At 41.3% G+C, this 24,617-nt stretch overlaps 1 protein-coding gene across 1 annotated transcript in view; it reads right to left on the reverse strand.

Annotated features, from left to right (window-relative positions):
• Nucleotides 1-482: 482 nt before the first annotated feature.
• DISC1 (DISC1 scaffold protein) overlaps nucleotides 483-24,617 on the reverse strand; it is a 344,506-nt gene continuing 320,371 nt past the window's right edge. The window contains 3 exon segments of the mRNA XM_034765114.1: nucleotides 483-2,406; nucleotides 2,408-2,505; nucleotides 17,317-17,434. Of these exon segments, the coding sequence (XP_034621005.1) occupies nucleotides 2,365-2,406; nucleotides 2,408-2,505; nucleotides 17,317-17,434 (258 nt within the window). The 3' untranslated portion in view covers nucleotides 483-2,364.

The raw sequence follows: 24,617 nt of genomic DNA on the forward strand, positions 1-24,617 counted from the left end.
AGCCCACATTTAGGCCCAACAGCATTATAACTTGGTAATCATGCCAGTTTTATGGCCATATTCTACCATCAGTTTTCTCCCAGAATTGTCACTAACTTAAAGGAGGGTAGGCTGAATTTCATCACTGTGCAGAATAAGCTCTCTCCCCGCCTCCCATTAAGTGGGATTTAAGTGGTACATAGGCTGTAAGCTGGCCCTATGCATAAGGGTGAATTTCACCCTGTTAGCAAAACAATAGCAGCATACAGTCTGCACTTGGTCTGCCTATGGCTAGTAACTAAGGCAGGGGTCGGCAACCTTTCAGAAGTGGTGTGCCGAGTCTTCATTTATTCACTCTAATTTAAGGTTTTGCGTGCCAGTAATACGTTTTAACGTTTTTAGAAGGTCTCTTTCTATAAGTCTATAATATATAACTAAATTATTGTTGTATGTAAAGTAAATAAGGATTTTAAAATGTTTAAGAAGCTTCATGTAAAATTAAATTAAAATGCAGAGCCCCCCGGACCAGTGTCCAGGACCCGGGCAGCGTGAGTGCCACTGAAAATCAACTCGTGTGCCGACTTCGGCACCCATGCCATAGGTTGCCTATCCCTGAACTAAGGCTTTGTTCATCCACTTCTATGGGTGTTTGCAGAAAGTGCAGTGGAGAGGCAATGTGCAGGAACTCTCCAAGATAGCTTGGAGAGGGTGAGCAGGTAGGTTGAAGGAAGAGAAACAGAAGCAGCAGCAGGAGCCCTCCATTGGAGGCTGTGGATGAGTAAGGGAAAGGCTGCAAGGGGAGAAAGGAGAACAGAAGCCCATGCAAGGCACTGACCCAGGACTCTTCTTCACAACACGGATTCTGATCTAAAGATAAAAGCCAACCATGTTTTGAATTACAGGGCTGTAATCCATCCTGAAGATCTGATGACTACACAAACCACTGGAACTTGACTCTCATGGTTTGTCAGTTTTACCTCCCTGTATGAAATTATAACTCTGGTATAAATCTCAGCTGCCTGGAGCTTTTTACATATATATTTAACATTTTGAGGTAGAAATTTTAACTCTAGTCTTTAAGTACACAAAGAAGAATGAGCACAGTTTTGAAGGTCTATCTGGCTAGTAGTCCAGGGATTAATGTCTGAGAAACCACATGCTTTATTTGTAAACCCAGCAACTCTAATGGCACAAATGTAAATTATTATTTTTAAAAAGTCCATTTTTCAAAAATGTACAATCAACTGTTGTGAATAATTGGCTTGAAAATTAAAGATTGAATTACATTGAATTGAGTTTTTAAGGAGCTGTTTTATTTATTTATTTTTAATTTCCCCCCTCATAGTCTCTGCAGCAAATAGCAGAAATAGGATTCCAAATGAAAATGTGATAACCTCAATTTATTTTAGCATCCAAGTAAGACTGTTTTGATTTATGAGAACACAATTTACTAATTGTTTGAATACTGCACCCTTGTAAATCACCAATATTTAGCTGGTTTTAGTTCCATTCCTTTTATTTTTTCCTGTAGCAAATAGAGTTTAAACAGATACTATAACTTTATCAAACATACGTATGTATATACACATCCAAAAACCTTTCATTTTTATGACAATATAGGGCAGGTTAAAGAAGTAAGCATAGTATTAAGAAAAAATACTTAATGTTCATACATTATTCAAATATAAAGACCACAAATCAGCAGGTTATCACTTTAAATATTCGGAGCTTTTAGTATTAATATGCATTTGCTATAAAATGTAAATGAAAATGGTTGAAAAGCTATTGTTCTCGTCTGATGTTAATTTTCTCTGCTTTGTTGAATGCCACTGGGTAAATGTAGCCCTAATTTAAGTTAGAAGAATTTGGTTATTTTGAATTCTATCCTAGTGGTCTTACATTTTGTAGGAATCTGAAAATAACTTGGGTGTAAGAAAGATGTTACAAAGACAAAAAATTACTTATTCCCTCAGCTGTCTCTCAGCAATACTGAAGAATACTGCCTTTAACGTGACATGCTGAAGGAGAAAAAGACTGAAGAATGCACAAGTAAGGAAGTTGTTTATAACAAGTTAGAAAAATCTCACTGACATTAAAGGAGACTCTGCTGAATCACTGGAAATGTATCAGTTTGTAATCGACACAATTACAGGAGCTCCTCTGCTCTGAAAGCTGGTTTCCAGTCTGTGCCTGAACATGGGAAGCTGTGTAGAACACTTCTGTTGATAAACCTCCAGGCTCCATTTCTCCATAATTGATTTAGTTGTTGTTAGTTATGCAGGGAGAGAAAAGATCCTCAAGGCTTGGTAAGACAGTATTCAGTTACTAAAAGCAACCCTTTGTGAATTACCATTAAAACACCAGACCCCCCTCAATATTATTCCTTTAAGTCTTGTTTTCCTGGACACCAGCTGTCACAGAGGAAGTCTCCAGCCTCATCTTCTCCTGCCTCCTTATCCGGCTGGAGCTGCATCAGCATGGCCTGCAGAGTTTCCTTCACCATCTGGATCTCCCTCTGTAGCGACTGTACATGCTTTATTAAGGAATAAACCTAAAGGTGATTGGCAGCCCCTTTTCTCTCTCCAAGTTATGAAATAAATTGTTGTTCTGCTGTTCACAACAGATGGTCATTGCTATCTAATTGTGGCTTCAAGTTCTTCCAAACTGTTTGGATTAAATATTCATATTTCACATTAATTAAGTAACTAACTAATTAATTAATTAATTAGGATTTCCAGTAACTTTGAAGTCCTCAAATGGCATTACTTAGCGGTTCTCTTATAAGGGTTAGAAAAGAACTTGGTTGGTTGGAGAGTTTGTTTGGGGTTTTTTTTGGGGGGGAGGGGGGGAGGGGAGAGGAAGGTGTAGATCAATATAGAGGTTGTCTATTCTGATGCCCAAAGACACTATTGCAGTCAATCTCCAATTGGAATAACCTGAAATCTCAGCACAGTTATTAATGGATATCAAAAGAGCTCCTGCTATTAATGTGGCAACCCCGAGCTCCTGAACAGTAATTCTCACTAATATAAGACCAAGTACTATCTTTGGATTCACATGCATTGTGCTGCCTGAACTCAATGGGAGCCACACACTTGCACATGAGTCCTCCCCAGAACTTTATACATAGGAAATGGGATAATTTTCAAGTAATTCTCTCTTCTTTGAAGGGATAAGTCCACAGAGCCTCAGTATGGGTCATCACTAAGGCTAAGATTTTGTCGTGGTTATTTTTAGTAGAAGTCATGGACAAGTCATGGGCAATAAACAAAGATTCACAGATGCCGTGGCCTGTCTGTGACTTTTGCTGCTGCAGCTCCATGGTTTCCCCCTGCTGCCACGGTGGCTGGGAGCTGTAGGGTTCCCCCTCTTCTCATGGAAGCTGCAGGGGGCCCCCCTCCACCCATGGTGGCTGGGAGCTACAGGGTGACCATATTTCCCAAAGAGAAAATGGGACACCCCCAGCCGCTCGCCTGAGGAGTGTTTCCCCCCACTGCCCGTGAGGCTGTCACCCATTGCTAGAACCCTGAGGAGGGCCCCCTCAGGAGTCTGTCACCTTATGCTGGAACCTTGCCAGGACCTGTGTGACATAAACATAGCCTTAGTCATCACAGGTTTGTAGCCAGAGGGGGCAGAACTTGCTCCACCTTCCAAAGACTCCCTCAGTTACAAGATGCTTCCAAAGCTAAGTCCTCTGGGTTGTGAAACAAAAAGGGAGTGTCTCATCCTGCATCAGTACCTTGCAAAAAAAATACTTGACAAGAAACATGAACAAGAAGAAAGATTTTAACTTCTGCAGAGAACTTTAACCACAAGTTTGACAGATTTCTCTTAATGGATTTCCAGGGGAAGGCTGGCTCTGTGGACCTATCCCTTTCAAGAAGGGAACATTTTCAGGTAAGCAACCACAAATTCTCCCATTCTCTCTCCAGGCAAGGTCCACAAATCCTCAATGTAGGATTTTCTGAACAGTGACAAAATTCCTAGGGAGGGAACAAAATGTCACTCATAGAAAGGATTCTCTTACTCTAAGGAATCACTACACCATGCAGGCCCTACCTGCCTAAGGTTGCATCAGCTGAAGACTGAGTATCTGTGTTGTAAAACTTAGAAAATGTACGCAGGAGTGACCAAACTGCAGTTTTAGATTGCCTGCGAAGGGGCCTGCACTTTCTCAACCCATGATGCCACCTCCACTTGTACTGAGTGAGCTCTTGTTTCCACTGGAGGATTGAGACCTTTTGCTCTATACACACCAGTGTATACACTGTGAGATTGATGATCTAGATGCTTTAGCTCCTCTTTACCTTGGATGAAATAAGACCAGGAAGGCTGGTCTTAAGCTCTCAGTTCTTTTCAGATATGCCTTTAAGGCTTGCTTGCATCCAACAAATACCATAGTTTCTCCTTTGGGTGAGAAGGATGTGGACAAAAGGAAAGCAATGAAAAATGCTTAATGGTGCTCATTATGCTCAATGAAAAATAAAATTTACTTTTGGAATAAAGGTGGGAGCCATTCACAAAACCACTTTATCTTTATGGAAGATGCAGAAGGATGGATCAGTTGATAGAGCTCCCAACTCGGACACCCTTCTGGGCAAGCTGGTAGGGATGAAAAAGGTTAATTTGATAGCCAGGTAGTGCAATGAAACTGATTTAATAAGTTCAAAGTGCACCTGCACTAAGGCATTGAGCACAATGTTCAGATCCCAAGGTAGTGCTCTCTGCACCTTAGAAGGACCCAATAGCTGAACTGCTCTAATGTAGCGACACACATTGTTATGGTGGAACACAGAAGACCTTCTACATGCACTCAAAATTGTCGACAGTGCAGAAATGTGTACTTTTAAGGTATTAGCCTGCAACCTGACATAAAAACTGCCATGTAAAAATTCCAGAACATAAGACATTTTGGTTAAATGATGCTGAATAAGTCTCCTACTGTGTGTATTTAGCCAAATCCTTGAATAAGACCTGTTTTTTTTTTACTTTCTCCTAGATGCCAACAGAGTTTTGACAAGACCAGCAAACCTTTCATTTTAGAAACTTCCTTTCAAATGCCAAGCTGCTAGATTTGACTTGCTTGGATCTTGGTGAAGAACTGGTTCCTGAGATAACAAATCTGGTCTTGGATTCAGGAAAAATGGTAACTCCCACTGACATGTCCACCAGGTCAGGAAACCAAAGCCTTCCAGGCCAATGAGGAGCCACTAAGATCACACCCATTTCCTCCTTTCTAATCATCTGTATTACCCTGGTGGCAATGGGCACTAGGGGAAAGGCATGTATGCCCAGGGCTTCTGGTTCTCTTCTCCTGGCAAAGTATTGGAAAGCCTTCCAGAACGGGAATTTTGAAAATTTTGGTATTCAATTGGAAGGATTTGTTGTGAAGACTCCATTATGCCTAACTGATTTTCCTTCTGCTCAGCCAGTCAACATTTTTATTGCTGGTGCCCTTAATGTGCAAGGTGTTGATAGACAGCAGATGGGCCTTCCCTGACTGCATCAATGATGCTGCTGCTTTCTGTAGATCCCTTAACCTCATACTGCCCAAAGGCTTACATATGCCATTACTGATAGACTGTCCATTATTATAAGGATATGACTGTTCAGCAATGCTGAGGCCAGACGTTGAAGAGAGTACTTTATTACCACCAGTGCTAGAAAATTTATGCTTTTCTTTTGTTTTGTTTGAAAAAGGACCATGTTCCTTAAGTCACACACTTCTAGGAGAATACTCCTCATCCTTCCAGACTTGCATCTGTTATGACAGACCTGTCTGGTTCTGCCATGTTCATCTCTCCCTGGAACCTCTCCAGACTCATCCAGCAATCCAGGGAATTCAGAACAAGTGACAAAATGGTCACTTTCTGAGATGGAAAAATCAGAGAACAAGGGAATCAACAGCAGGAAGCCCTGGAGAGTCTTCATATGCATACTTGCTCAGAGCACTATCCCTATGCAGGACACGATCACCCCTAGAACACTCAGAGTGCTGACTGATGTCCTTGGGCATCTCCTCAGGAGGGTAATTGCTGATCTAATCTTGTCCTATCTTTCAGCTGACAAACATTTTGTGGGCCTCTACATCTAGATAAACTAGGCACTGAGATGGCTGAAAATGAACCTTTTTGGAATGTACTATAAATCCATGCTGTTGCAACATATGAATTGTGGTCCAAGTTACTCAAGTGGACTCCTCCTTGGATGGGGCTCTTATTTAAATGTCACCCAGGAAAGGGTACATCTGTATCTACTACTGCCTGTGAACAGCCACCAAAATGAGTAATTTTGTGATGATAGTCTGAAAAGCAGCAATTTGTATTGAAAATGATTGGCCTCATGAGTAAGTTGCAAAACTCCCCTGTGCCCCGATGAACTGGCACATGAAGGTAGACCTCCCTCAAGTCGACTGATACCTTATATCAGAGGCACTGCATTTAGCCGTATGGAGTGGAAATCCATCAACTTCTTGATATAAGGTAATCATCCTGGCAGATCACTCCCACTATTGACTTCAAAGTGTCCATCTTGAACCTTGGCCTCCTTATGAACTTGTTCAGGCGCTTTTAATCCAACACAGCTCTGTCCTCCCCAGACCTCTTGGGTACCAGAAATAAGAATGAATATTGGCAGGAGAACATCACTGCCTCGGTGGCTCTCTTTGTCACAATGATTCGCAAAAGAGGATCTATAGCCTTTGGTATATTCTGCCATTTTGAGGGATTTGAGAGTAGTGGAGAAGGGAGAAAATTATTTGGAATCTTCTGATGCGCTTTTTTTGAACAACATCCGGGGCCCATCTGTCTAATGTTGAGAGGCAATTGGTCCTTGAATTTTAATAGCTACCCCACCCCCAGTTGTTGCTTACTGGACCCACCTGATCACAGTCAGGAGTTGTTCTAGTGTTGGAATTTGCACTATGGGAAGAGTGCTCTCGCCTCTTCCCGGCCTTAAACTTGTTCCATCTGACTTTGTGTAGCCTCACCTTCTGTATTTAGGGGATTAGCCATGAAAAGGATACGTAAGCCTGTAATAGAGCTGGCTATTCCTTTTTCTGCATTTGTAATCAGGAAGTCCTGAAGGTCTTTTTGATTTAGCTGAGGACTCTGTCATGACTTTATCTAATGGCTCCCCGAATTGTTAAGCTGCTAACATGGTTTTGGCCTAGCCCTGAACTCCTTAGTAAGCCAGGAAGAGCTACATAACAGCTGCATGACGCAGCCCTTTGTCTCAATGGCTCCTGTGTGGTACATGCACACTGCAAAAAAACGAACAAAACAAACCCCCTGGCAGAGAGTTTGAGCATGGGTCAACTGACTCAGATTCACAGAGCTCATTCTCCAGGGCTAACAATAGCAGTGTAGATGTTCCCACTCGGCTTGGTGTCAGGGCTCTGAGATCCTCCTCCTTTGCCAGGTTTCAGAGCCTGGGCTTCAGTTCAACTGGGAATGTCTACACTGCTATTTTTAGCCCTGTAGCACGGGCCCAAGTCAGTTGACCCCAGGCTTTAAGACTCTCTGCCATGGCGTGGTTTGTTGTGTTTTTTCTCCCAGTGTAGACATAAGTAGCTATGCCTGGCTCACTAAGGTTAACAGCTGCATAGGGCGGGTCTTTGTCTGACTGCATTTGTTAATGAGCCAGACAGCACTGAAGCCGAGGGTGAACAAGGCAGGATTCCAAAAGGGTTACCACCCCTTGTTAAAGCAGGCAGAGTTAGTCAGTCAGACATAAGTGGTGAGCCAAGAGGCCCCTTACCGCCTGCTTGTTCCTCCATGTCTGCGCTGCTCTCCCTCTCAGTCCTCTACAGCCAGCTGTATGAGGCATGGACGACCCATAATGAGCAGAGTTGTGTTAGTCTAGCAGATGTGGCATGGCTGACCTATGAGCAGGGTTTGGTTAGTTTGGAAGTTGTGGCATGGTTGATCACAGCATAAGCAGTGTCTGGTTAGTCCAGGGAGTTTTGGGCCCCCTTTTCTTCCAGTGTCTCTGTTCCTCTGATTGCATGTGAAGTGTTCAGCCATAGAGGCCTGCCCAGACACGTTACACTGGAATCTAATATTTTATTATGCTTATTCTTTCTATGTGCGAAAAAAACAGCTTTTAGCTCTGGAGCCTTCTGGTGATGAGTCAGAGGAACTGCCATTTCAGGAAGAACAACAAGCCAATTGTCTAATTTTCTTGGACCATTTCTTGACCTCTTTTCCCCCTTCTTAATTCAGTAATCTTCCTGCACAGGTCAGATTGCAGTATCAGAGCCCAAAAACGCGAACACAGATTCAACAGATAATAGAGAAGAGCAAATCTTAATTTACAACAGTAAAGCATCATAGGGTATTCGTGAGACCCTGAGTTCTAAACGAGAAAAGACTGGAGCTGGAACAAAAACCTTACTTTTTTCAAAACTTAATACACAGAAAGGAAATGCTATACTGCTTTTGGCCTTCTTAGAGCTCATCCATTATGAAATGTTGTTTTACCCAAGTACAATGTCAATGCAATGTCAAAACAAAAAGGCACCCTTAGGTTATGCGACTGTAAAAAGCAAGCTCTCTCTCTCTCTCTCTTTTGAAAATATGACTATAGAGAATCATGGGAAAGTTATGCAAATCACTCCTATGGCAGGCACGAACACCAGTTTGAAAAGCCTTTTGGCAGCTTTTGATTCTATTATAGCTTCCTCAAAACTTCATCTTTTATGTAATTTATATTCATTTACTGTGATGTTTCACTCTTTACACTTTATCATGGGGGGAAAAACATTTTTTTTTTAGTAGAGGGTACATTTCTCTTAATTTTTGGGCAGCTTTATTAATCTAATCTATGACTTCATATAAATTACATAGAAATGCATATTATTATTGTTCTTTTCCTATCCAGTGATCTCAAAGCACTTTACAAGCACTAGTGAATTAAGCCTCACACCACCTTTGTGAGGCAGGGAAATATTGTTATTGTGTAATAAGTGGTCTCAGACCCAGGGCAGCATTAGAGGATAGCAAGCAGGCTAATTGCCCAGGGCCCCATGCTGTAGGGGGCCCTGTGTGGTGGGGGTTTGTGCTTCAGCTTCAGAAACGTTGCAGAAATCCAATGTGTGAGCAGGTAAGGGAGGCAGAGTGGGGGACCCACTCCTTCGTTTCTGCCCTGGGCCAACAGCGAGTCTAATGCCAGCCCTGCAGATTGAATACCAAGATGTAATTTAATCATAAAGTTCTGCTGAAATCAGAACTGGTAAAAGCATAGCTCCTGCAGTTTATGAACACCAAGAAACCCCTGAGATTTAATTACCTTTGATATGCAGCCTGGAACAACATGCTGTTATTTGTAATATGCTAAATGATTACAAAAGGTTTTTCGGTAGGAAAAAATGGAAGCAAAAATTATATGCTTCACTACCACTGAATATTATATCGATGAGGCAGGAAGGAAGGAAGAAAGAAAGAAAAGAAAAAATATGAAGAAAAGCAGCTGTGTGCTGGAGGAGCAAGAGATATGACTGGTTTATGCTTGAAATAAATTCTAGTAGTCTCAGGAATGTCACCACATTCACAATATGACAAACCAAAGGACACCAGTAATTGTAAAGTTAAGGCTGAAATACTGTGGCAAAGGGACATATATTGCTTTCAAGCAGTATGTAGAACCATATTGGTAACAAATGGAGTTCAGCATGAGGGTCACACTCATTGCATGTCTCTGACAGGATGCAGGGCTACTACTAGTTTGCTGCTAGAAAATGAGATTAGCCCAATTAAGCTTCTTCCTCCCCTGGCACAAAGTGCTCAAGGGCAGAAGAAGAGCTGGATGCTACAAGCCAGAGACCCCAGGGAGGAAGACAGGAAATTCATCTGAAGAAGTGAGGTTCTTACCCACGAAAGCTTATGCTCCCAATACTTCTGTTAGTCTTAAAGGTGCCACAGGATCCCCTGTTGCTTCTTTAAGAATAGTTTGTTGGGTGACAGAAGGCCTTGGAGCTGCAGGCTGTGGTGATGGCTTAGACTGGGATTTTCTGGTTTAGATCTCTGATAATGTAATATCAGCTTGCTGTAAATAGTGCACTCTGAATACATGGGGGAAACATGTACAGGAGGAACACAAATGGCAGAAAGATGTTTGTGGGTTGTTTGGTTGTTTTTTCCTATTCTACCTGGCAAACTACTCTGCCTATTTACAGTGGTTCTAAGTACCGCCGTGATCTGAGATTAGTACATAATGTTATGTCTTATACTGTAGGTGTTGTGATTCCCACCACACTATATTGAAGGAGCAGCAAGCTAGGGATGCCTTTACTTCCAATTACTCTTCTCTGTTTCTGTCACTGTTCTCATGGGGCTGGAGTGAGGCCAGGAGTTCTCCAAGCCCATCTCCAGCCTTTGTATATCACCCTTTTCTTCCTTGTATGATGAATGCAACCCTTCCTGTGATGAAAGGAGCACTGCAGGTGCTTTCTTTGTTGTCTGTCAAAACCAAGTCTTGAATTGGCCAAGGACTAAGAGTGGTGTTCCCTTCCTCACCCATCCCAAAAATGTATTACGGCTGGTCCCTCCCATCCTGAGTGTCAGGGATCCAAGCTGAAAACTAGACCTTATTTTAATCTGTGAATCTCCTTACTTTATTTATCAACATAGAGTATGGAAGAGAGCCATCCATGGAAGTATAAGGAGGTGGAATTATAAGGCATAATGGAGTGCTGCAAAACCCACTGGTACATGCATGACAAGTGTCCTGCTGGGTCCTGCAATTCTGTAATAAAAAATGAAGGTGGTGCTGGGGTTTGTGGGGGATGGTGGCCGAGGAGAGTCAAACACCACACTACTACTGCCCTGAGAGTTCCTGCAGTAATGCAGAACATTAATTTCTTAAAGATTCATCCAGATGGTGACTCCTGACTAAGTTATGGTAAAGAACTAAATATTTATTTCACCACATATTTGGTGCAGACATGGGGCTTGATTCTGCTCTGGCATCATTTTTACACTGGTGTAAGTCCATTGACTAAGCAGAGTTACCCCAATTTACACTGATGTACAGGAGACCAGAATCAAGCCCCATGTCTTCACCAAATACACGATGAAGTAAACAGGTTAGGACCTATGTGTGTCTAATCAACATTTAAACATGCTATTACAACTTCAAAATCATTATTTGGGGTTTTTTAAAGGGGGAGAGGGGATTTTGTGCATTTAACATAAGATAGCCCAACCCAGTTTTCTCTCAACAAAAGCATTTTCTCTAGAAGGAACTATTACATGCACTCAAATTGTCTATCAAACCCTAACTGCTAATTAAGAACAAAAATGACTGTGAAATTGCAATATAGGAGCCATTTAATTTTACTGGAAATTCTAGGCCTTTACTGTCAGTGAAGTAACACCTCTCATCAGCCCTGCAGACACCAGCAATGAGTCACCTCTCCTTCTTTGGTTTTTCCAATTAATGATGCAGACTGTTTTCATACACTTGCCACTGATTAACTATAGTTGACTGTTTTGTGGTTGTATTTGGTTATGCTACATATAATTTAGCAAACATGTCAGACAGTCAGAGTGCTACAGAGGGGATTTTTTATTCTGTTTGATGCTTTTTTTATACAAAGGTACTGTTTAATATTTGCAGTGAGAAACTTCAATATCAAATGAGACTCCCAAGAGGCTCTGTGTAAATATTCAACACCAAGAAATATCGCCTTCTCCTTTGTTCATGTCACACCAGCAATTACTAGTAACAGCATGGCTGATTCGAGCGTTATGTGCCGTCTAAATGTATAATGAAAAACAATGGCAACTGGGAATTATTTCCTTTAATATAGATTTAATTATTAATCAAAGCCATGATGTATACTAAATATTGGCAGAATTTCTTGACAGCTGCAGGAATGTAGTTATCTGTGGGACGTTTATAGTCCTTTTCATTAAAAAGAGACATCCATACACCTTCACAGCAAATTTCGGCCATACATACTTTTTTTTCTCCTCAGTATATTCATGGCTTCCTTTCTTTTATCTAAATACAGAGCAAGCAAGAGTTTTGCTGGGAAGTTTTTACAGTACTCATTAAGTTCTAGATCATATTTTACAAATAAATTACATCTAGCCCTTACATAGTTTTATATCTTAAAAAGTATTTTTAATAAAGACCACATAAGCACTTCCCATTTGAGATGTGTTTTCACTGAAGTCAAATAAATAAAGGCTGTGAAAAGCTCAATCCTTAACCTCCCTGTTGACAATAGTAACTAGTGCCAATTGTGGTGCTAGTTTTTGTAACACAGGAATAAGACCACGATTATTTCATAGGCTATTTAACAGCCAACAGATTGATTTTGAATAATGGTTTAAAGATTTGATTTTTTTTCATCCCTTTTAAATAAAACAAAAGGACAACTTGATAACTTTTGATTACGTTCACCTTTAGTGGATTTTAGTCAGTAATCTAGAGTTTAAAGGCTCTATGCTGCTAGCAATCACTTGAGATATTCAACAAACTTTAAATAAGTTTTCTGATTTGTTCTTGATGCACCTCTTGGAAGCCCTAACAGCATCCTTCCCACAGGACATGATGTACATGTTATCCAGTCATCATTACAGGATTTAACTCCATTTATGTAATCATTGATGTCAAAAAGCCAAGTCTTGATGCAAACCCATGACTTCCAAATCTCCAGATTTCTGTTGTGATCTCCAGTACCTGGACTTAGAAACCAAATTTTCACCTAATAGTGCATTTAACAAACTCCATTAAATTGTCTTTCTTCACTATTGTTAATTACACTACCTATGAACCTTGTATGTATCTTAATGCTAACTGCAAAGTGTATGATCATGTTAAGATCAATCTTGTGAATAGTGAAAATTGCTTAATATTAGGGTTAAGATATTGTCTATTAAAACGTGATCAAGGTGGGAAAGGAAATATGGGGGTTTGGGACACTCAAAGCTAATCTGGGTGAAAACTTGATTGTGTTTCTAAATGAGATTGACCCACAAGTCTGTTCAAAGTTCAAAATGATTTTTAATTAACTTTTACATTTAGAATTTAAACTAAATTGAAGCATATACTGCCTTTATAAAAATAATACTAATACTATGTGCTTCTGTAGTGTCTGTCATTCAAAAATCAAAAAGTTCTCTTCAAACAAAAATGTATGAAACCTCATAACAAACTTGTAAGGTGGGTAACTATTGTCAGACCCATTTCACAGCTGGGTTAATTCAAATATAGATGTAAAGTGACTTCCAAAAGAAAATATAGCAAGCCTGTTGCAGAGCTGGGAATAGAAGACTCCTGTCTCCCAGTGCTCTTCTACCCATTGGACACACTGGGCTCAATTAAGAATGAGCTATAAGGTGTAAAGTTAGAACCTCCTGCCATTTCTTATAGGGGAGTTAAATGGGTGTATGTATATAGCATTGCAAAGAGATCTCAAACAGGATTAAGGTTGATCAATTATACTATACAAATGCCTCACAGACACATTACAAATTGGTCTGTGCTAAACACAGGTTAATTATCTTCCTGTAAAAATAAGACAAACATTTAGAGCAGTGAGGGATTCTAAGTGATGACAAATTACTGCAAAATAGCTAATTACATTGGCTTGAATCATTCTGTTTCTCATAGGAATTTTAAACAGTAAAAATATTATGCACTTTTAATGAATATCAGGCTTATTTTATGATTTTAAGCTTTTGCAAGGTTGGTAATGGCTCTCCAGGTCTATAAAACAATACAGCATCTCAAATAAAGTGTCTCATCTTCCTCTTTCCTTCCATCTGTTAGTGTCTCTTAAGATTTTGTCCTTAGCCTCTACACTGTCTTTCCTTCATGACCTTGTCTGCTCTTTATGGTTTCAACTACAGCCTTGATGAGGATGATTCTCAAATCTACGTTTCTTAGAACTGTATGCCTTCTGTTCAGTTCCTCATCTCCGGGTGTCTTTCTAGCACCTCCTCTTGGGTGTCATTACAAGCTACCATTACAAACTCTCCAAAATGGAATTTTTTTTCATCTTTCCTTTCAATACTTCTCCACTCTGTCTCTTCTCTATCTCCATTGAAAACACAATGATTAAGAAATTTGTGTGAGACAAACTGGGAAATAACATGTCTTATTTTTTATGAATATGGTGCATGACTCTCCTTATTTATGATGGAATTGCTATAGAGTTAGATCAAACGGCATTGTTAAAAGAACCAAGCAGGAAAGGTAAAATAATGGGCTAGATAAGGAGCATCCCACCAAACAGTAAAACACAGTGTCCAGGTTTATAGCCACAAAGAGGTGATGCCTATGTCCCAACTCTAGTGAGAGAGCTGTTTGGCAAGGCTGATGAGAGACAGACCAAAGGGAAATACTAAGCCATTACAGGAGCATGGGCCTAGAAAAGGGAGGAGGGTTAGGTGAGCAAGGTGAGGCTGCCCAGAGAGAATCAATGAAAGCTGATAGGCTAAGGGGTACACAGAGCCTGCTGCAAGCAGAAAGTCTATTTTTCCCAGCCAGCGATGGGGATTAGCTGGGCTAACAGGAACCTACAAAAGCTGATGAGGAATGATGAAGGTGTAGGTCAGAGCAATGTGTCTAGCTTTCTTATTGTTTTTACCTTTTACTCTATGTGCTTTGTGCCTCTGGGGAAACAAATGAATAATACTTTGTTTTGAAGACCCTGTTTTGAGTTGCTTTAATCAACTCCCTGGTCACAGGTTCCCAGAGCGAAAGGGTTGACAGGTTCCAAACCCTGTTCAGCCTGTGTCATTAACCTGGCTGGGAACCAGGAAGGCTGCAACCCACTCTGGGACTGGGTCACTGGTTGGACTGTGTGGTTCTGCCTGGATTGAAGTGCAGGAAGCCAGCCCTGTTACCAACAGGTGCACTTGAGAGGGAGGGACTAAAAGAGGTCCAAGGTGCCGTTCTCCCTGTAACCGTGACACTTTGTCTTCCAGATTTACAATCACAGTGGTATATTTACACTTCTCCCCATTACTTGTCTCTACTAAGCATGCCCCTTTTTTCTCTGTAATTTAGCCATCCTCTCTTTATTCCTCCCCAGTCTCTGAAAACCCTTGTCCAGTTCTTGTTTATCATTATCTTCTGTTTTAAACTTTTTCTCTAGACCTTCCCACCTCTCCCATCTTTTCTCTCCAATCAAATCCATATAGTGTTTCAAAATCATTCTTCTCTCCTGACACTCCAACAAAATTGCTGCCCTCTGAGAAAGCCAATGAAAGGATTCAATCTGTATTTAAGTTTCATATCCTAGTCTTCAAAGTGTTACATAGTCTTGGCCCCATCTGTATATTGGCTCTCATTTTGTACGCTATTACTGAACCTCTTTCCTTACTTCTCCCTTCATTGTTCTTCTTGCACTCATGCCTATTCATTTCTATCACATTGCTCCTGTGCCAAGAACAATCGCAAACTCCCTCACCTCTAGCAAGCCCTGTTTCTGCTCCTTCCTCCAGGAAAGCTTGTTACCTTCTCCTCCACCCAAATCCTCCTCCCATCTTCTCTTACTTGAGCTAGTGTTCCATGGCTCATCATGTCTTTGGCTTGAATAGCTTAGATTGTAAGCTCTTCAGCAGTTACAAAGAATAAATACTAACCCAAGACCCCAGCCCAACCAATCTGTTCTTATGCTTTTTACATTTACACTTTCTGAAGGCTAATTTCCATTCTCAGCAGAATCACTACCTTTGGTGGAGGTAATTTATTTCTATAAACACAATAAGAGGATGAGACAACACAGGTGAAAAAATAGTCTGTACTTTTAAAGTTGGGAAATTTCTACATATGTAGGTATGGCAGATGGCTTCGTAAAGGTTAAGCAACCTTTACCCAGATGCTGGATGGCGTAAGCAGCCTTTTGGTTCTTTCTGTATTTTATCCAAGGGCTTTCAGCTGGAAGAGAATCAAATACCCAACTCTCTTATGGCTATTTACACTGTACAGTGCTGTATGCAGGTTAAATCACATGGTAGATGCCACATAGAATCATAGAATATCAGGGTTGGAAGGGACCTCAAGAGGTCATCTAGTCCAACCCCCTGCTCAAAGCAGGACCAATTCCCAACTAAATCATCCCAGCCAGGGCTTTGTCAAGCCGGGCCTTAAAAACCTCCAAAGGAGGAGACTCCACCACCTCCCTAGGTAACGCATTCCAGTGTTTCACCACCCTCCTAGTGAAATAGCTTTTCCTAATATCCAACCTGGACCTCCCCCACTGCAACTTGAGACCATTGCTCCTTGTTCTGTCATCTGCCACCTCTGAGAACAGCCGAGCTCCATCCTCTTTGGAGCCCCCCTTCAGGTAGTTGAAGGCTGCTATCAAATCCCCCCTCATTCTTCTCTTCTGGAGACTAAACAATCCCAGTTCCCTCAGCCTCTCCTCATAAGTCATGTGCTCCAGACCCCTAATCATTTTTGTTGCCCTCCGTTGGACTCTTTCCAATTTTTCCACATCCTTCTTGTAGTGTGGAGCCCAAAACTGGACACAGTATTCCAGATGAGGCCTCACCAATGTCGAATAAAGGGGAACGATCACGTTCCTCGATCTGCTGGCAATGCCCCTACTTATACAGCCCAAAATGCCGTTAGCCTTCTTGGCAACAAGAGCACACTGTTGACTCATATCCAGCTTCTCATCCACTGTGACCCCTAGGTCCTTTTCTGCAGAACTGCTACCTAGCCATTCGGTCCCTAGTCTTTAGCAGTGCATGGGATTCTTCCGTCCTAAGTGCAGGACTCTGCACTTGTCCTTGTTGAACCTCATCAGGTTTTTTTTGGCCCAATCCTCTAATTTGTCTAGGTCCCTCTGTATCCGATCCCTACCCTCTAGTGTATCTACCACATGATGCAACTACTGGATATTTCAGAAGGAACAATAGCCAGATTAGAGATCTATAATCAATTCTGACTGCACATGAACTCGCATTTAATTTGACTAAATAGATCATGTTTGAAAGTGCAGATTTGTGTTGGCTGTTACATGTGTTCTACTTAGTGCACTAGACACTTGCAGTGATGTGTACATTGTAAAACTCAGAGATTAGATTGATAGAGATAAGCAGATGACTATTTCAACATTTAGTCTAAGATTAAATTTACAGGATTTATCTCACTCCTATTTAAGTCAACGGAAGTCTTGTCATTGACTTCATCACGAACTGGATCAGACCCACAGTGAATGAGCACTATGGGAATGTTTTAGTAGACCAAAAATGTCCACAGTAGCTAAATTCACTCATTTCCACCTTACTTAACATTTCCAGATCATGCTAAAATAAACTAGTGCTTTATATGAAGCTGGGAGATAAATAGTTAATCTATGTAGCAAAAGGATATGAATAAAACCGTCATCCAAGTTGCAGACTGATGCTTGGAGTTGATCTTCTAATTGCACCAGTTTCTCACTTATTGCTTCACATTTTTCTCCCAGTTCTGCAGAAAATAAGTGGAAGTCCTAGGAGTTGAAAAGGAAAAGAAAAGGTGATTGCTATTTATTCCATTAGTACAGTTCAAATTCATGGCAAATTAAGGATAAAATAAATATTTTAAAACAGTAAGACTGGATGACTCCGGGAACTGGTAACAGGATATAGTGCCTTGCATTGCTAGGTCACTCGTTCAAACCCATGGTCCGGTTTGTACTGAGTGAAAGCTGTAATTGTCTAATGATTTGGTGACCTATATGAAATGAAATGAACTGGTGGTCTCAATCCATCTCCAAGCAGCAAAATAAGTCACGATAATTGTCATACTCGGCAGGGAATTAAATGGTCACTGAGACGGAACTGCCCTCTCACTCCCAGCCCTTCAGTGAAGGGGAATCTTGCACTGCCTATGCTGTGCATGTTCTATCGTTAAACAGACTATCGTCTCTAGGGGTACAATTTTCAAAACCACCAAAATACTTTAGAAATCAAAGTCCTATTTTTCAAAAGTGACTTAGACATTTAGGTCCAATGACTTTCAGTGAGACTTTTTAAGTGCCTAAGTTGCTATTGAAAACATCACTTGGGCTTCGAAGTCACTGGTATTTTTCAAAATTTTACTTGAAGGCTATAAATGTTGACATCTCTTTCAAGCACTAAATTTGCTAAAAAATTTTGAAAAGACTAAAAAAATCTGGCTGAAGTGTTGACAGACTTTGCTTGAATAATTCAGAATTTGGGCGGGCTTGACATATGTGCCATTATTTAATGTTTTTTATCTTAAGATAGCTCAGTGGTTTGAGCATTGGCCTGCTAAACCCAGGGTTGTGAGTTCAATCCTTGAGGGGGCCACTTAGGGATCTGGGACAAAATCAGTACTTGGTCCTGCTAGTGAAGGCAGGGGGCTGGACTCAATGACCTTTCAGGGTCCCTTCCAGTTCTATGAGATAGGTATATCTCCATATATAATTATTATTATTATAACAACATGTATTGATCTAAGATAATAGACTTTAATTTTGTTGGTTTAGACCACGGGTGGTCAACCTGAGCCTGAGAAGGAGCCAGAATTTACCAATGTACATTGCCAAAGAAGCACAGTAATACATCAGCAGTTCTCCCAGACTGGCTGCCAGTCAGCGCCGCCTCCTCCTCCCTCCCCACACCTCCCGATCAGCTGTTTTGTGGCGTGCAGGAGGCTCTGGGGGGAGGGGGAGGAGTGAGGGCATGGCAGGCTCAAGGGAGGGGGCGGGAAGGGGTGGAGTGGGGCAGGGCCTGTGGCAGAGCCAGGTGTTGAGCAGTGAGTACCGCTTGGCATATTGGAAAGTTGGCACCTGTGGCTCCAGCCCCCGAGTCGGTGCCTGTAAAAGGAGCCGCATATTAACTTCTGAAGAGCCGAATGTAGCTCCACAGCCGCTGGTTGGCCACCGCTGGTTTAGACTAACAGTATTCTGCTATTCCATTACAAAGGAAAGCAAGAAAATATAAGCTTAAAAAACTAGTTGTTTCCCACCATTTTTATTTCAATCACAGTCCATTTTAAAATGTGTAGTGCTACTTCCAGTTACAGGATGCATCAAATTTTGCAATTAACCAGGGATAGAATATTCGCTTAACATATTTCCTTGCAGTGTCATTCCTCATTAGGTGAACGACAAATTGGCAAATGATCATTTTGGAAAAAAAAAAAAGTTCTAAAATTAATTGTAACAGTAACACACAAAAAAGGCAATTTTGCTATTTTAATCGGCACCTGCATCTACACTGGGTGACATGGCCAGGCTCAGGGGAAAGTATATGTAAATGGGTGATTAGGTACCAGATCTGAATTTCCATGACCACAGTATTGAGACAACCATGGTCATTCACTAACCGGTCAGTCTGAACTATTCTTCTCTTGCTGCATCCCCTACAAATTCATCCAAACAGGTGATGTTAATTTTACACATGCAGCTAGTGTCCTGGGTCTTATATGAGCCTCAGAATCCACAATGCCAGCTGCTGTGATGCTTCCTTAAATCATGGCATAAATAATGGCAAAGGATTCTGGGGCCTATGCAGAAAGCCAAGCATTCACTACTAATAAGCTAAACCAGAAATGTCTTCCTTGAGGAAAAATACACAGGAGGTGTGGGGGGAAGCTACAGCGGGGTGGGTGGGTTGGCACAGGGAGCAACTGAGACAAGCTGGGGTGACCAAATAGCTTCACTGCCTAGGTTACCAAGGTAGACAGGGCTTCTCTTATGAAGCATGTGTGCTCTTCTTCGCTGGGGTGTGCTGTCCAATGTGAAGTATTTTGATTCCTAACTGTATTGGTTCTGTGGATCCTTAGAGTGTTGGCATAGTCATCCATGGTGTAACAGTGAATTTATACCAGTGATGAATTTGGCCCATTGTTTTTAAATTCAGAGGTAGGTGGGGAGAAGGTGGCATCTCTCTCTATTGACTGTAAATGTCCTTGTCTCAGAACTGGGTAAAGAAAATGAGTCATCCATCGAGCTGGTAAATTGTTATTCCGTACACCAGCAAGCTCTTGTATGTTTTTTTAGGGAGAGGGATAACCTGAGCAATTTACACAACTGGAAGGCTATTAGAGAATAGCTTTGTGAGAAGCATACAAGAAAAGATTGCAGCATTCTAAGTAAACTTTGGTATCTCTAATGCTAGAAAAAGAAGAGTTAGTAAATCATTGACAGTCATTGCTCTGAAAGTATATCTAAAAATGATTATCTATTAAAAGTTCCATCTTTGAATGCCAATTTTTCTAAAGAAGTTAACCTGTCATAAGAAAATTAGATGTCCATATAGCCATTATTTCAAATGTGTCAATGTTGCATGTGTGCGTGGGGAGCGGGGGAGGTTGGTGCAGTGATGGTTTGCTCGGTACTATAAAATACGAGCACTTGATTTAGCAAGAAAAGCTGTTAACTAGGATTTGAAAGCTCTTAAGTACAGATTTGCTTTGACGGATAAAACATATGAATGAGGTTTTCCAAATCAAGCTATCACTGCGGACTGTACGCTTAGGTAAAATAAATTACCACAGTACTGAACATGAAGAAGTGCTGTTTTAAAGTGACATGTAAACAAAAAGCAGGCTCTAGTTCCATAATATCAATATATTGAGTACTTTGTCTGGATCAGACTACAGTACATTGCTTTAATTAAGGGCTATTAGTATATTAGATTATAGATCAGACTCAAGCTGCCAAAAACTATGAGATTTCCAAGGCTGGTTTGAAAAAAATCATGACCGGAGGCAACAGTTAAAAAATATTGTGTAGATTAAGTGATTGTCTTTGAAAATGTGTGTCACTATATTTAAGCAAAATGATACAATAAGGGTATGAGTTATATTGGGACGTCCCCATTTTCAGATGGGTTAAGTCAAGTCTGAGGTCAGAGTATTTTCCTAGAGTACTGTTGCATGGCCAGTTTTAGCCCTAATATCAGTCACCTAACTAGCACAATTGCTGAAAGACAGGATTGGTTTCCAGAGTCCCTTGAACCCAACTTCTTTCTAAAGCTGCCTTCATCTGTGCTTCATGGTATACGAAATACACAGGAGCCTTGAGGCATCTTAACTGCAGCATTAACTCAGGTGATCGGCACCTAGGTCTGAGCATCTGGGTTTGTCTAGCTCAGCTGTGTGTGGCCACACCACAAAGCTTTACCTGAATTACTGTGTCCTCAGTGGTGTGCACTCACCCAGGGGTGTTGCTAGGACTGCCGGGGCATATGCCCTGGTTCTTGGCACTGCAGGAAACTGAGCTATGCTGTGATTCTTTCCCAGTGAATTGTCTGAGAACTTGTCTGTCCCTCTGGGCTCATGGGGTAATTGTGGGAAAGCACTGGAGGACTATCAGCCCTCAAGTGGTTTAGCCTGCATCCACATTGCAGAATGGGTGGGTCATCAATCCAAATGAAAACCTCACTCTGATTTTAAACTATGGCTTCAGACAATCCAGCTAGCCCAGGTGAGACAATTGTGTGTGTGGATGGGAGAGAGGTTGAGGGCCACACCCAAGTAAAAACCTGTGTTAACTCTGCCGTGAAGAAATGCCCTGATCAATGAAGAACTATTCTGTGTTGGTCTACTTCAGACAAGTTTTACTCTGTTGACAACATAGGTCATCTCATTTGGCTCCTCCAGATCATCTGCTAAAGTCACATGCAAAAGGAGGTCTTCCACCACACCCTCTCTTTGCAGCTATGATCTGTGTATTAGTTGAAGTGGGCTCCCAATTAGACCTTGCTTTCCCTTTTGTTTTCTGATTCAGCAGTTACAGGAGAAAAGGCCCATCTTTTGGTATACCCAGTATTTCTTATCTTTTAGCTTTTGTGGGTAGGCGGAGGGGTCCTCCAAGCCCATGTCAGATCTTAGAACAGCTTTTCTCCAGGTTAAGGGTGTGCCCCTCTTGGGGAAAAGGGTGCACAGACAGACCTCCCAACTATTCTCCAGGGTCCCAGCTTTTATTTCTTTTTATAAAAAGTTAGTGTCTAGCTGTTACTTTGTTTAAAAAAAAAAAAAAAAAAACATTGGAAAACATGACCCAAGTGTACTTATGCAGCAATGTCTGCCTGAGTCTCCAAAGAACCTGAAACAGTAGTGTAGAAGTGTGAATTGTGCCATCAATTTCGCAGTTTAAAATGTTAACATTGGCGTTTTAGCCAATTTCACTGCTCAGCAAAGCACTAAGAAAGAAGAGGAAGCATCGTGTTATAAGAATCTGCACATTCTACTAGGTATGTCTGCACCATTTAGGTAGGACTTTAACAAATACCTGTCAGGGTTGGAGGGGCATGATTGGTTTCCTTTTTCTGAAGTGGGACCCCTCAACTTTAAAAAGTTTGGGAAATGCTACCTTAGAAAATTCCAATTTCCTTTCTCTTTTTCCACTAAGAATATCCTGTCTCACTCCAGGCTCTGTATATCAACGTAATCTCAAATAAAATCAACAGTTACTTCAGATGTACACTGATGTAACTAAAAATAGAATCTTTCTCCTTTCCTGTTTGCTCATCCCATACAAGCAGAAATCCTCTTTCTGTTCTATACCAGCTGGACTGGATGTTTTATCTCTTCCTCTCTTTTGATTTGTCACTGGCACGCCTCAAGTTTGCACTGCTTGATAGACTTAGATAACCTGGAGACATTCTCTGGTCATTGGCACTCTTTAGGGAATTTCCAATGTTTCCCATTTAAACTTGAGGTTTAGCTTGAGACTTCAACCCCTCAGGCTAGTCAGGATGTCAAAGCTTTTCTTTATTTATTCTTTTGACTGGCTGAGGAGCCAGAGCTCCAAGCACCCTTTTAGTGCGACTTCCAGCTTTAAAATGAACTTGAGGGCAGTTAGTTTCCAGATAAATGATGCATACAATCATGTACCCATGTGCTGTTGCAGAGATGCTGTACAAAAACTGTCACAGGATGAAGTGCTAGGTAAAGAAATGGCTAATTTTTAAGCTTCCATTCCTTTTTGAGAAACAGCAGTCCCTAATACAGTGTATCCAAGCATCTCAGAGTGGTGATTTAACAGTGCTGTTGGGGAAAGGGAGATCTGTCAATATACACTGCAAGTGAAGGTGTGATTGTTGCCCGGATAGGCATAGCCACCTTAGCTTTAGGTACAGCTACACTGCATGTGTTTTTCGGCGTCGTATAAAGTACACAGCCCCCCTACTAAGGTATAATAGCAGTGTAGCCAGCGAGGCATAGTTTAAGCAAGCAAAGACATACTGAAGGGTGTGGGTACGTACCCAAGTACATACCCTACATGGCCCTCTACTCACCCAAGCCCTACCTCCCCAGCTACACTGCTATTTTTAGCATTGTTTAGTGTCCTGCTGACTGCCTGCAGATGGAGCCTTTCCCCTCTGTGGGAAAAGACTCCCCCAGCAGGGACAGGCTCTGGCAGCTGGGAGGCAGTGGGGAAAGGCAGGGGAGAAGCAGCGGGGAAAGGCTCTAGCAGCTCCTTGTTGCTGGATCCTTTCCCCACAGCAGGGAAAATCATACATACCCTGGCCCCTTGGAGGGCTTGTACTCTGGTTGTTAGCACATGCTGAAGCTCATGTCACCACATCTACACTGCTATCGTTACCTGTGCTAGCTAGATTAAAGCTAGTGTAGTATGCCTACCTGTGCTACAATGACACCTTCACTTGCAGTACAGATATACCCTTAATGTCTTCTAAGAGGAAAAGTAGCACTGTCCCCTCCAACTCTAAGACTCTTTGGTCTGTTCTTATGAGAACTGTGAAACATACAGACTCCTGTTTGCTAAGTATTTAGGAAAGCAAGATTCTAATTTCATTATCATAATTACCAACTAGAAAAGAGGTACAGCAAGGAAAAAAAGTCCCACATCACACACTAGCATTTGAAGAAGGAACACTATTCTCCACTTAGCTTTGGCCCCATAGATCACAGCAAGGAACCCGCTAACCCCACTTCCCTCTTCAGTCCCAGAATGACTCAGTGAAGTCAGGTTTTCTTTTAGGTGCAACATGTAAAAAGTGGCTCATGCCGGAAGGAGAACAGAATAAATATTTGCAAATCAACCTGAACTGAGTTTTCACAGTTCTAGTGGGCAGACTGTCAATCGTTTTCTAATAAGGTAAGAAAGTATTATCTGCACTTTACAAATGGCAAAACGAAGGCACAGCATTTAAAATTACTTGCATGGGGCCACACTGCAAAACAGCAGTAGAGCTGTGCTCAAAACCCGTAACTCCCAACTACCGGCACTTCACTCTGACCACTATATTTAGTATCAATGGATCGAATTACTTCAAATACATAAATATGTAGTGGGCTTAATTGTTTACTCACTTAAACCAGTTAAACCCCTCTGTAAATTTCAATGAGTTCAACAGATCTACTCTTAACATACACCTGTGTAAGTGAGATTAAAGTCAGATCCAGTACATAAACTGCTGCATATTTTCATTCCATCCAGTTTGGCTTGCCCATTTGCATCAACGTTAAGAAACACAAACTACATGTATATTTATCTTCATTTTAGCACCCCACTTATTTGTGTTAGCAAGCATGTCTTATAATAGTAATTTTGTTCTGACGCATTACCGCTTTCTCCTGCTGCAAAGAGCTAAATAAAATTTTAAAGAGAGAATGAGCATTCAGAAAGGAATTATGAAGATGTCAAATTGGTTTGACAAGGAACTCTTGAGATTTTTCTACCATTCCAAACA

Source organism: Trachemys scripta, chromosome 3 (assembly GCF_013100865.1).
Source record: "Trachemys scripta elegans isolate TJP31775 chromosome 3, CAS_Tse_1.0, whole genome shotgun sequence".
Taxonomy (NCBI): Eukaryota; Metazoa; Chordata; order Testudines; family Emydidae; genus Trachemys; species Trachemys scripta.